Genomic DNA, 10,977 nt, shown 5'->3' on the forward strand with positions numbered 1-10,977 from the left:
AGGCATCAGCCCTGTGCCCCTCATAGCTCAGCTTAAGGCGGGGGATGTGATTTCGATTTTTGCCCCACCAAAACGCACAACCGCCAAAAATTCCATCGCGAAAGCCCTCGCCATATAACCATCCGCTCCGAATCTGCCTCCGCCATCAACCCCTCCTAGTGCCCCTCAGACATCGACAACATGAGGCCCATTCTTCTTGCCGGGCACGAGCGTGCGCTCACCCAAATTAGGTACGTCTGAGTCTTATTCTGTCTCTATACATCTGTGGTATAGTCACAAAGACGAGGGGGGAATATCTTGCTTGATACAAAGCTTGGGAATAACTTCACCTGCAGCCTCGACTAACCTCCATCTGTAGATTCAACAAAGATGGCGATCTCATCTTCTCCGTCGCAAAGGATCAGCAAATCTGCGCCTGGTTCTCCCACAACGGCGAGCGACTTGGAACCTACCACGGCCACGTAGGTGCCATCTGGACAGTCGATGTTAACCCCACCTCAACCATGATCGCATCCGGTTCTGCCGACAACACCATCCGTCTCTGGGAAGTCAAGACTGGCCGCCTCATCAAGACCTGGGAGTTCCCCACCGCCGTCAAGCGAGTCGAGTTCAACGAAGATGCCACCAAGTTGCTGGGAGTTACCGAGAAGCGAATGGGTTACCTCTCCAACATCGTCGTCATCGACATCAACCCCGATCTCAACGCTGAGCAGACCGACGAGAAGGCTCTCACTATTGTCTGCGACGAGAGCAAGGCCACCGTTGCTGGCTGGAGTGCTCTTAGCAAGTACATCATCGCCGGTCACGAGGATGGTAGCGTAAGCCGATACGACGCCAAGACCGGTGATCTTCTCGACAACGTTCCCGTCCATGAACTCAATCAGCCCATTGTCGATCTTCAGTGGTCTCCCGACCGTACCTACTTTATCACCGCATGCAAGGACAAGACTGCCAAGGTATGTCTGATCAGACTGTTCATATAGACAAATACTAATTTGTGAAGCTCATCTCTGCCCGCGATCTCGAGGTCCTCAAGACCTATACAGCCGACACACCCCTTAACAGTGCCACTATCACCCCCAAAAAGGAATTCGTCATCCTCGGTGGTGGTCAGGCCGCTATGGATGTTACCCGAACTTCTGCCCGTCAGGGTAAGTTCGAGGCTCGTTTCTACCACAAGATCTTTGAGGACGAGATTGGTCGTGTGCGAGGTCACTTCGGTCCTCTTAACACTGTCGCTGCCGATCCCACAGGCAAGAGCTACGCCAGCGGCGGAGAGGACGGATACGTGCGAGTTCACCACTTCGACAAGGGCTACTTCGACTTCAACTACGAGGTTGAGAGGGAACGAATCAACCGAATGCAGTAGATGCGTTCTTTTCCTGTGTGCTTGCATAGTACGGCGTTTGGGGGACAAACAAATAAATGTTTTTGTTCAAATGGGGCAAAAAATAAACGGGAGCTGGACGTGATGGAAAAAGAATTGGAAGTGTAAGGGGAGATAAGAGGTTGACAAATGGGCTTGTAATTCTTACCATCTCTCCAGGGTTTAGGGAAAGGTCGAAATGCACGATTGATCACGTTACTACGACTTTGGATACATCCATCATCCTTGTTGATCATGCAATCACGAACATCAGGGTTCGCTACTTCACAGCACGTCAAGTTGAAGATATCAAGCAGACAATCAACCAGATGGTTCTTCTGCTCAAGTAACTCTTTTCATTGTACTATCAGCCATTCTCACGCCTGTATCCTCCCACCCGCCGAGGCATCGTGTGATGCATCTTCTGGCCCCTGGTACAAACGGCCATGCTAGATTAAGCAAATACGTACACGTTGGCTTCTCTTATAAGTCCTCAAAGCAACCGAACGCCAAAAAGTCTATCCCTTTGCCCACCCAGCATACTAAAGGCACTTCCATATTCCCTCACTTCTTTTTACCCTTCTTGCCCTTGGCAGAACCTCCTGCGGATACGGTAGAGGCAACACTAGATGCTCTTGATGGAGTGGCGGAGCTATTCTTGCTAGACTTGACGGACTTGACATTATCAAGTGCCTTGTTCTGTAAAACATGTTAGTAATAGACAAAAGAGAAGACCAATCATTGACTCACCTTGACGCCGTTTTTGGCCTTCTTCTTTGCTGGTGCCATTCCAAGAATGCTATCTTCGTCATTCTCATCGTCAGGCTCTCGCTTGGATTTTCCATTCACTCCGTTTGAGCCACGAGCAGGAACGTCTTCAAACTCTTTGACAATAGTAGTGATCAAAGTAGTGCATCGACGAGATAGCTCAATTGGTGTTCGGCTGAGAAAGAACCAGTCAAATCGGAACAGAGGCGACTCTCTGATGTCGTCTCGCATCTTTTCATAGAGACCTTCCGAATCAATGCCATATCGATCAAGCAGAACCAGAAGGAATCGGTCCTCTTCTTCAGTATATACCTTCTTGTTGGTAGTCGAGACAGAATAGTTGATCTTGAGCTGCTGCAGAGGGACTCGATACTGTTGCATCTTCTTTCTCAAAAGCTTTTGGTGGTGACCAATACGGCGAGTCCGCTCCTCGCCATCTTCGATAGTCTTGATGTATTTGGGGTAGTCGGCGATCTCGGTATATCGTTGCCAAAAGACCTTTGCATAAGCCTTAATTTCTGGGGCTGACTTGCTGTCGATCTCGTTAGAGATCCCTTCGTAGTCGGTTCGCCCGTATTTGCCTGATCCGTTGACAAATTGCTGAAAGTCTCGTTTGTTCCAGTCTCCGAAACCTTGTAGCGACAACTTCTCCTTCTCCTCTCTCTCCTCCTCAGTCAAAGGTGTGGCATTATCAATCTCCTGCTGGTCGAGGGCTCTCTCAGCCTCTCGTTCTTCAAGGGTTTCTTCATCACCGTCAGGTAGAGGGACCTTATACCCAATTTCCTTTCGGTAGTAAGCAGTCTCCCTATCTTGGAGATCTCGCAGGCGTGAAGGATAAAATTGGTAGTCATGAACAGGAACTTGCTTTGGTGCTCGGGGTGCCTTTGGCTTAGCATCGGCCTTAGGGTTGGGGTACATGGTTTGTCGGAAGTACTTATCCATCGAGTATGACTGTTCCTTTCGCTCTCGCTTGGCCGGGTTGATCCAGGTCATATTGATGTTCTTCTTCGCATTGGCGAAATTCTCGCCATTCCATTCGTAGGCAGACTCTGAGGTAAACTTTTGCAGATCGTCGATTCCCAGCTTCTCATATTTTGCGTTCAGCTCCTTTGTTCGGTTTTCACCTTTTGCAAGGATCTCATCGATATCGTCATCACCAACTTCGCCGTCCTTGGAGGCCATGTTACCGGTAGGTCCCTTGGACTGGAAGACCTTCTCGGCACCGTGCTGGATCATGGAAAGAAGCTCGTCCTTGTTGGCTGCAGCTTTGGCAGCTTGTTGGGCACGGCCTTGTTGGATAACCAGTTGATCCAGTCGTAGCTTCTGGGCGGCTCTCTCCAAAACTTTTTCTTCGATGGCGTTATCCGTAACAAATCTGTATACAACAACCTGCTTAGTCTGGCCAATACGATGGGCTCGATCCATGGCTTGAAGATCAGCTTGAGGGTTCCAATCACTGTCATAGAGAATGACAATGTCGGCAGTTGTCAAGTTAATACCCAGACCACCGGCACGTGTTGTAAGGAGGAAGACAAACTTCTCCGAACCAGGTTTGTTGTACTCGTCGATAGCAGCAATTCGATCTTCATGTGCTGTGCCACCATCAATTCGGCAATACTTGTACTCTCGGAAAACACAATAGTCTTCGAGAATATCCAATAATCGACTCATTTGAGAGAATATTAGAACACGACTTCCCTGCTTCTGAAGCCGCTTGAGGAGTTTGTCGAGGACAGCCATCTTGCCAGCGTTGTAAACCAAATGCTCGTCGGTTGTGTAGGGAGGTCCTGGCTCAGCACCTTCGAACAGATAAGGGTGGTTACAACATTTTCGAAGCTGCATTACGATGTTGAGCAGTCGCGTCTTTGACTCTCGTTTGCCCCCTGCACCGTTAACAGCATCAATATCTTTCTCCAGAATCTTCTGATACCATTTAATTTGCATCTCCGACATGCCAAGATAAACATTTACTTCTTTCTTAGGTAACAGACTCTTCTCCACGTCGCTCTTCACGCGACGCAGTAAGAAGGGGCGAAGAACTTTGTGTAGTTGTTGTACGACCGTATCTTGATCACGGTCTTGACCAGAGAACCACTGATCAAATGCTTCAGAATCGCCAAAAACATCGGGAAGCAAGAAATTCAGGAGAGCCCAGAGTTCGTGCAGGTTGTTTTGTAAAGGTGTGCCGGTGATAAGTAATCGGTTTCTGGAGGAGAACAATCGGATAACTTGTGACAGTGATGACTCCTCGTTCTTGATACGATGTGCCTGGATATTCGTTAGCTAATGAGACTCTCAATCGTTCCAAAATTACGTACTTCATCAATAATAATGTATTCCCAAGCAAACTTCTTCAAATGCGCTTTCTCTCGAAGCACCATCTCGTAACTGGTAATGCAAACATCAAACTTCTCGTCAACAAGCCGATCGTTGATAAGGTTCTGTCGCTCATCTTTGGCACCCTGAAGCACCAAAACATCGACCTCAGGCGTCCATTTGGCAAACTCTCGCTTCCAGTTATCGAGTGTAGACTTGGGTACAATAACCAAGTGTGGTCCAGTAATATCGAGGATATGTCGCAGGTAGCCAAGAAAAGAAATGGTTTGCAGCGTCTTTCCGAGACCCATTTCGTCGGCAAGGATACCAGAAATACCATTCTCGTGCAAGGAAATTAGCCAATTGAGACCGGCAACCTGGTAGTCTCGCATGGTGCCGTGGACGAACGGAGGGGATTCTCGGAAGACTGTCTCAGCGGATCCGCCGTGCTTCTCGTCTTTCAAAAGTTCGGCGTCTTCTTCAGCTTCGGTACGTCGACGTCGCTCGCTCATAGCGCCCCCTTGTCTTCCGGCACCCTTCTTGCCCCGCGCAGATTCAGCATTCTGTCGATCGATTTCGGTCATGATATCGCGAATCTTGGGGTCGGGGTTTGTCTCGATGAAATGGCGGAATAGATCGGTCAGGCCGAGGAGGTATCGAAATCGACGAATGGTGTCATCTTCCTGCAGGCTTGATTAGAACGTTTCGGATCACAGCCTTGTCTTAGAGTGCGACAAACCTTGGATTCGCCCAGTCGATCGTGCTTCTTTCCAAAAATGCTGCGACGAAGTTGGTTGACTTCTGTGCGGCGCCTACGGCCATCCCCAGTAGGCTCTCCGGCGACGCTGCTGGCAGTGGTGCTAGGGTTCTCGGTATCAGTGTAGTCGGGGGTCTCGTCAACTTCCTGAACAACCCATCAGCATAAGCTCTTACCCACAAACGAATGAAAATTTGATGAAGAAGGCAACTCACCATCTCTTCTTCCTGTCGATGCTCCTGCGCGTCAGACATAGACGCGTCAGTATCGACAGCTTTGGCTCGAGATCGAGGCGCCATTGCGAGTCGAGTTTAGGATAAACCTCTTTACGCGACTGGCGTCCAGAAGACGCGTTTTGAGAGGTTGCAGTGTGAAACGGAAGTCAATGCAAGTAGTCAGTTGACTTTTGTAGCGTGGTTTATGGATTTTGAGGGGAATGTGGTGTATTTATCACAGCCACGTCGCTTGAAGGTTTGGAAGAGAAAGTGTAAATGCTGTTGCGAAGGTGTTGGCGGGTAGAATCTAAACGGTCACCTCGAAGGGGGCCAATCTGGGCTAGCGGCGTGCATAGACCCTTGTAAATGGCAGTGGGCCCCACGATGCTGCAAGGGAAGAAGAGATATTCCGATAATATTTAACGACGTCACTGTGTCTTACTGGTCTTGCGTTAGGAAGTCACTATATATTCAAAACACCAAGATTTTATCTTCAAAAGGTGGCCTTATCCTATAGACTCATTCAAATGCATAATTTGAAGAGATTCTGGTGAGTTTGCTGCAAGATCCAATTCTGAAGGTTGTCTGAGCATCCATCAAGTCACGTGGCTGAAATCCCCCCACATCTACAGGTACCGACCCCTCGGTTAGTGCCGTCCATCAGGCTCTGCCCATGCTCCGTTGGAGTGGATGACCTGGGCAAACGCTTCGTGACCCCAACCTTTGCCTCGCCCAACTGTCTTTGAACTCATAGCTCTTCAGGAGCAACATACCCATCTTGTTTGACTCTGGTGTACCACGAATACAAAGCATTTTCTCTCCTATCTAGGAGCCTCTTCTGATACCAAAACTACTCTCCTCTTACCAAGTGAGGCGATTTCCCCCTGGACGTTTTAAAACATATCTGACTCTTCATTTCCAGCTTTCCACAACCCCCTTCGTCGCTTAATCACGATGGAGCCTATGAGGGGCGTCTCTGGTAGCATGGGCAAGCAACCTGCTCAACAAGAAAGCCCCGAACAACTCCTCGATGTCTTCAAGGCAGCTGCCCTGTCGGTAACCAAGCTCTACAAGATCTCGGCTGCAGGACAGTCAAAGGCACGTGCCGATGGATATCAGGATTGCCTCGATGACCTTCTACAATTCTTGGATAAAGAAGGCATGGGTCTGGGCGATGGAGAAGGGTGGAAGATCCGAAAATGGGCAACAGAAAGACTCGATGGGCGTGAAAGCAGCTCTCTGAACACTGAGAGTGAGGACGAGGTCGAAAAAGCAGAAACAGCCTCGTCACCTGAACTCACTCGAACGAGTATCCCTCCGCATCCGGCGAACCAAATGCGAACCGACTCTGCACCACCGAGTATTCCTCCTATTGCCGAACAGCCTACGCCGATAGTCGTTCCATCTCAAGACAACTTTACCTTTCAGTCCTCACACCCGTACCCGAATATCGCTACCCTGGACCTGTCTGACTCAAGACCTCACGATGACGTGCCTGCTCCTACACGACCAACGAAAACCAGGCTTGCGGGTGGTCCGAGTCGATCTTGTCCGAGGGGTCCGGGACACTTGGTACAGCGGGCTGGGAGCAAGCGCAAGTTGAACTTTGAGGAAATATTCGATCTCGGCAGTCTTAGCGGAAAGGATCCTTTCGAAAAAGGAGGGAAGCGTGGTCGACATGCTTGATTTTCTAGCGAGATCATCACGTTTCCTTATCTTTACACAACAACATAAAGCATATTTGTCTCGGAGCACTGGGTACTAGATGGATGGGATGGAACGAGGCATGTTTACAGACGGACGCATTGACTAGCGAAGAGCATGGGCGGCGTTTGGAGGACGTAACGATTGCATTTGGGGGTGTCTGGTTTTCATTTTGTGTCTAGCGATTGTCACCTTTTCCATAACACGATAAATTTGACGATGATGAATCTCTAGCTATTCCTTCTGAACCAACGATGCTTCTTAAGTGGTTGCATGTGGCTCTGGTTATTCTGTCATGCTACGGTACATGGCAAGGCTCTATAACTTTCCAGGTCGAGCGCTGTTGGTGATAGAAAACCAGCCACGTTGTTTCATAATCGTAGAATATAGGTAGTCTATAGAATTCTATTTATTGTTGTGCTCACTGCTCCAACTTGTCGGATTATCTTTGGGTCCGAAGCCTGGCTACGGGCGGGACATCACGAGCTTTGGACTGCCTTGCAGGGAACTTTGATGCAGCCCAGGACTCGGGACAGGCGCTAGATGAAAGGTACAATTGGTAGCTATGTACCCCGGCCTTGACCTCATTAATCGTGCATTTTTATTGTTCGCGAACTTTTAAACTCCTTCGCGCTTTTCTTTTCATATACTTGCTTTGTCACTTCTTTTCTCCCACTCGCATCGCGAAAGGTTTGTTCCACAGCGGTACGCATTTCCTTTTTCCTCTAGCATTCAACGTTACACTATTTTACCCCTTCACACAATGATGTCAAGGCTGTGTTAAACTCGTGCGCATGATTCGCTTTCTCCTCTCAACACAATCCAGTCTTTTACTAACACTGATTCACGCAGAAGTATCATACGCGAAAGACACTACTAGATTTTTCTCGACCTAGTCAACATGGCGGACTCTGGCAAACAAGACGAGAAGCCTACGGGCGAGCACGAGATCGATCATGACCGCGAGCACGATACTGAACATGAGCAAGGAACTGAGATGTCAGGGGCTGAGGAGGTGTGTTAGGCGCGCAAAGAGGTGGATTTAAGAAGGAAACTGACGCCACACCCTTAGGAAGAAATCACTGCCATGAAGCGCCGCGTGGCAGAGATGGAAGAGGAGGCCAAGAAGCTTCGCGAGATGCAAGCAACTCTGGAGCAGCAATCTGCGGACCTTGCGGATGACAAGGAATCCATCGATGCGCGCAGCATCTTTGTTGGCAACGTCGATTATTCAGCCTCGCCTGAAGATATCCAAAGTCACTTCCAGAGCTGCGGCTCCATCAACCGAGTGACCATTCTTCTTGATAAGTTCACAGGTCAACCGAAGGGGTATGTTGGCACGCGGGGGCTGTTGAGCATTGCTAACATATCGTTCTATAGCTACGCCTATGTCGAGTTCACCGAGCCCAGCTTGGTCGCGCAGGCTCTTGTCCTCAACGAGAGCGTCTTCAAGGGCCGCAACATCAAGGTGACTCCCAAGCGCACCAATGTCCCTGGCATGAGCCGTGGACGCGGTCGCGGTGGGTTCCGCGGTGGCCGAGGCTTCCATGGTCGAGGCAGCTTCCCTCGCGGTGGTGGTTATCGCGGTGGCTACCGTGGTCGCGGACGAGGCTTCGCCCCCTACTAGGAGCAGGGAGGCGCTTTGCCCATGGGTCATGGTCGACGATCTGAGCAACCTAGGCCTTTCGAGATCGAAGTTGAGGAATCTCACGGGCTTGAAAGCAACCCCTACTTGCATGGGTATGTCGGCCTGTAATGGAACAGTTTCTATTATCCATTTCTTTCCTTGAATCTAGGGTTACGGTTATAAGGAGATGGGTGCTTTACTAGCAGAGAAGGAACGGGGTAATACTATCAATCATCCGGGAGCAGGAAAACACACAAACAGCCAAGAACGCCGAGGAAAGGGATAGGAGTTTCGGTCTTGACTTATATTTCGTCTTAGCAAAATCACACTATGGAATTGACATCATCCGGCTGTATTTGTGTATTTGTTCCTACCATTAACTTTGTGCGAACTTGATCTGATATCTAAGCGAAAACGCAACCATATCAGCTACGGTGACAACTATCTTAAGTGTAAGTGGGTAGTGTGCGGAAACTTATTTTAAGCAGCTTCGAATATGTAGGAGGCTTACAATAGTGACATGTTGCCACGCGTTCCTCTCGAAGCTTCATGGATGCGTGTGAGGCCGCCCGTTCTGGTGCCCCCCACATCAGTTCGTGCCAAGGCTTGAGTATTGGCTGGAATGACTGTGATTGCCATGAGACAAATCTAGTGTCAGGGTGCATGATAAAGGAAGATCTGACATCCTTCACTGACGTGAAGATCGGCAAGCTAAGCTACTATGTAATTCGTTGGACAATCCGTGAGATTGTATACAGTTTACCCTATAGCTTTGATGCGCTCTCTAGGCTCTCTACGTAAAAATGTTCCTGATTACGGAGTCTTATTATGTAGTGCTGCAGCTGGCGTTTTCGGTTTGATTGTGTGGCTAATTCAATTTCCCTGAGCTTCTTCTTGAGCATGCTATTCGTGCGTAGCTGAGCTGGCGTTGAGTAACCCTAGACATTGTACACCCATACAACTCTACGTATCATGCAAATGTGACACTCCTCGCGCAATATGCTATAATTAATTGTTTATCATCGCATGGCTAGGACATGAGTCGTCATTCTTGACTACCCCAGATTACGGCACCGTTCTTGATGTGTGCTGTCAACGCAATCAACAAGGTGTCATTGACGTTTCTTTTGTGGCTCAGCAGTTGCACAGTCACAGAGATGCAAATACTGTAAACAATCAAGTCATGTACGGACTTGCGGCCGTAGTCTGAGCCGAAATTGTGAGCATAGAACAGGGAGACCCACAAGGGCACACATTGGTTCCTGTGGCACATGTGTGTATGGGCCAGGTTTCATCGTGTATCCTGATAAATGCAGACTCTTGATATCCATGATTCGATGATGGCCAGTCTTTGAAGCCCAAGCATCAACTTCAGCAACCTAGCTGCAAGGCATCACAGGACCCTGCTTAAGCGCTCGATGTTGACTAGGCGCTTGATGAAAGCTGTGCCGGTAAGCCGTACGCCGCAATTAGGCTCAAAACACCTGTTCATAAACCATTACAGGTGGCTGAGATTATGATTCCATAGCGGCACTGTCGCTTTATTTACTGCCGAGGTTGTACTAAATACGTCGTAAAGCGCAGCCGTCGATTCCGTAACCTAGGTAGATATTATAAGCATTATTTGACAATTTCTCAGCAAAAGTGGCAACAAAATACTGGGATTTGAACATCCTTGAAGTCATTGCTCAGCCTAACAAGTAGCTAGAACGTGCGAGAGCTCTAGAATTAGGCAATATCAGACAGATACTTTGGATCAAAGTATACAGGTTGATTCTGGAACGTTCATCTTTGATCGCGGGTTTCATAGAAAACTTTCAAAAGAGCGGAGGCAAAAGAACCTCTTGGTTACCAACCAACCACTAATATAAGGTAATATCGGGTCGTCTAGTCATCTGTAGGCCTCCATTGCAGCCCACTAAAAGGCCCGGATGCAGAATACAGGGTGTATCAAAAAGTACGGGCTAGGATGTAAGAAAATATAGGACCTCGATCCTAAGCGACAAAAAGACTTATGCAAGTTTGCTAAAAGCTTGGGACGCCTTTTGATACGTTCATTTTGGCACCCGTTCTCAAGGATCGAAGCTTTCTGGCTCCCTGGCTGACGGGGTCGGTCCCATCTGGACGGGATCCTTTGATCTGGGCGTTAATATAGGCACTTATTGAGCTGCCTTTTGTTGCTTGGTGAGGTGTCTAATAAATTGCTAGATTTGAGTATGTTTGT

General features: G+C 48.7%; 4 protein-coding genes across 4 annotated transcripts; 3 read left to right on the forward strand and 1 right to left on the reverse strand.

Annotated features, from left to right (window-relative positions):
- Window positions 1–180: 180 nt before the first annotated feature.
- Window positions 181–1,369, forward strand: BKA55DRAFT_508050 (WD40-repeat-containing domain protein; the record flags this gene model as incomplete). The annotated part of the gene is made up of 3 exons (XM_046187389.1): window positions 181–230; window positions 359–956; window positions 1,004–1,369. The coding sequence occupies 3 exons, from the start codon at window positions 181–183 to the stop codon at window positions 1,367–1,369; spliced, it is 1,014 nt and encodes a 337-aa protein (XP_046051129.1).
- A 561-nt stretch (window positions 1,370–1,930) lies between these two features.
- Window positions 1,931–5,506, reverse strand: BKA55DRAFT_592833 (SWI/SNF family of DNA-dependent ATPase; the record flags this gene model as incomplete). Its single annotated transcript, XM_046195453.1, has 5 exons — window positions 1,931–2,065; window positions 2,117–4,402; window positions 4,453–5,133; window positions 5,190–5,354; window positions 5,423–5,506. The coding sequence occupies 5 exons, from the start codon at window positions 5,504–5,506 to the stop codon at window positions 1,931–1,933; spliced, it is 3,351 nt and encodes a 1,116-aa protein (XP_046051130.1).
- Window positions 5,507–5,906: 400 nt separating this feature from the next.
- On the forward strand, window positions 5,907–7,345 carry BKA55DRAFT_564398 (uncharacterized protein). Its single transcript, XM_046192491.1, has 2 exons — window positions 5,907–6,290; window positions 6,345–7,345. Exon 2 carries the CDS (start codon window positions 6,377–6,379, stop codon window positions 7,106–7,108), a length of 732 nt encoding a protein of 243 aa, XP_046051131.1. The 5' UTR covers window positions 5,907–6,290; window positions 6,345–6,376; the 3' UTR covers window positions 7,109–7,345.
- Window positions 7,346–8,027: 682 nt separating this feature from the next.
- Window positions 8,028–8,753, forward strand: BKA55DRAFT_592835 (uncharacterized protein; the record flags this gene model as incomplete). Its single annotated transcript, XM_046195454.1, has 3 exons — window positions 8,028–8,141; window positions 8,199–8,455; window positions 8,507–8,753. 3 exons carry the CDS (start codon window positions 8,028–8,030, stop codon window positions 8,751–8,753), a joined length of 618 nt encoding a protein of 205 aa, XP_046051132.1.
- Window positions 8,754–10,977: the final 2,224 nt, after the last annotated feature.

Source organism: Fusarium redolens (genome assembly GCF_020744475.1).
Source record: "Fusarium redolens strain MPI-CAGE-AT-0023 chromosome Unknown BKA55scaffold_6, whole genome shotgun sequence".
NCBI lineage: Eukaryota > Fungi > Ascomycota > Sordariomycetes > Hypocreales > Nectriaceae > Fusarium > Fusarium redolens.

Bases quoted from the DNA above. Each gene is read 5' to 3' on its own strand.
- BKA55DRAFT_564398 (XM_046192491.1), top strand. From the start codon at position 6,377: ATGGAGCCTATGAGGGGCGTCTCTGGTAGCATGGGCAAGCAACCTGCT.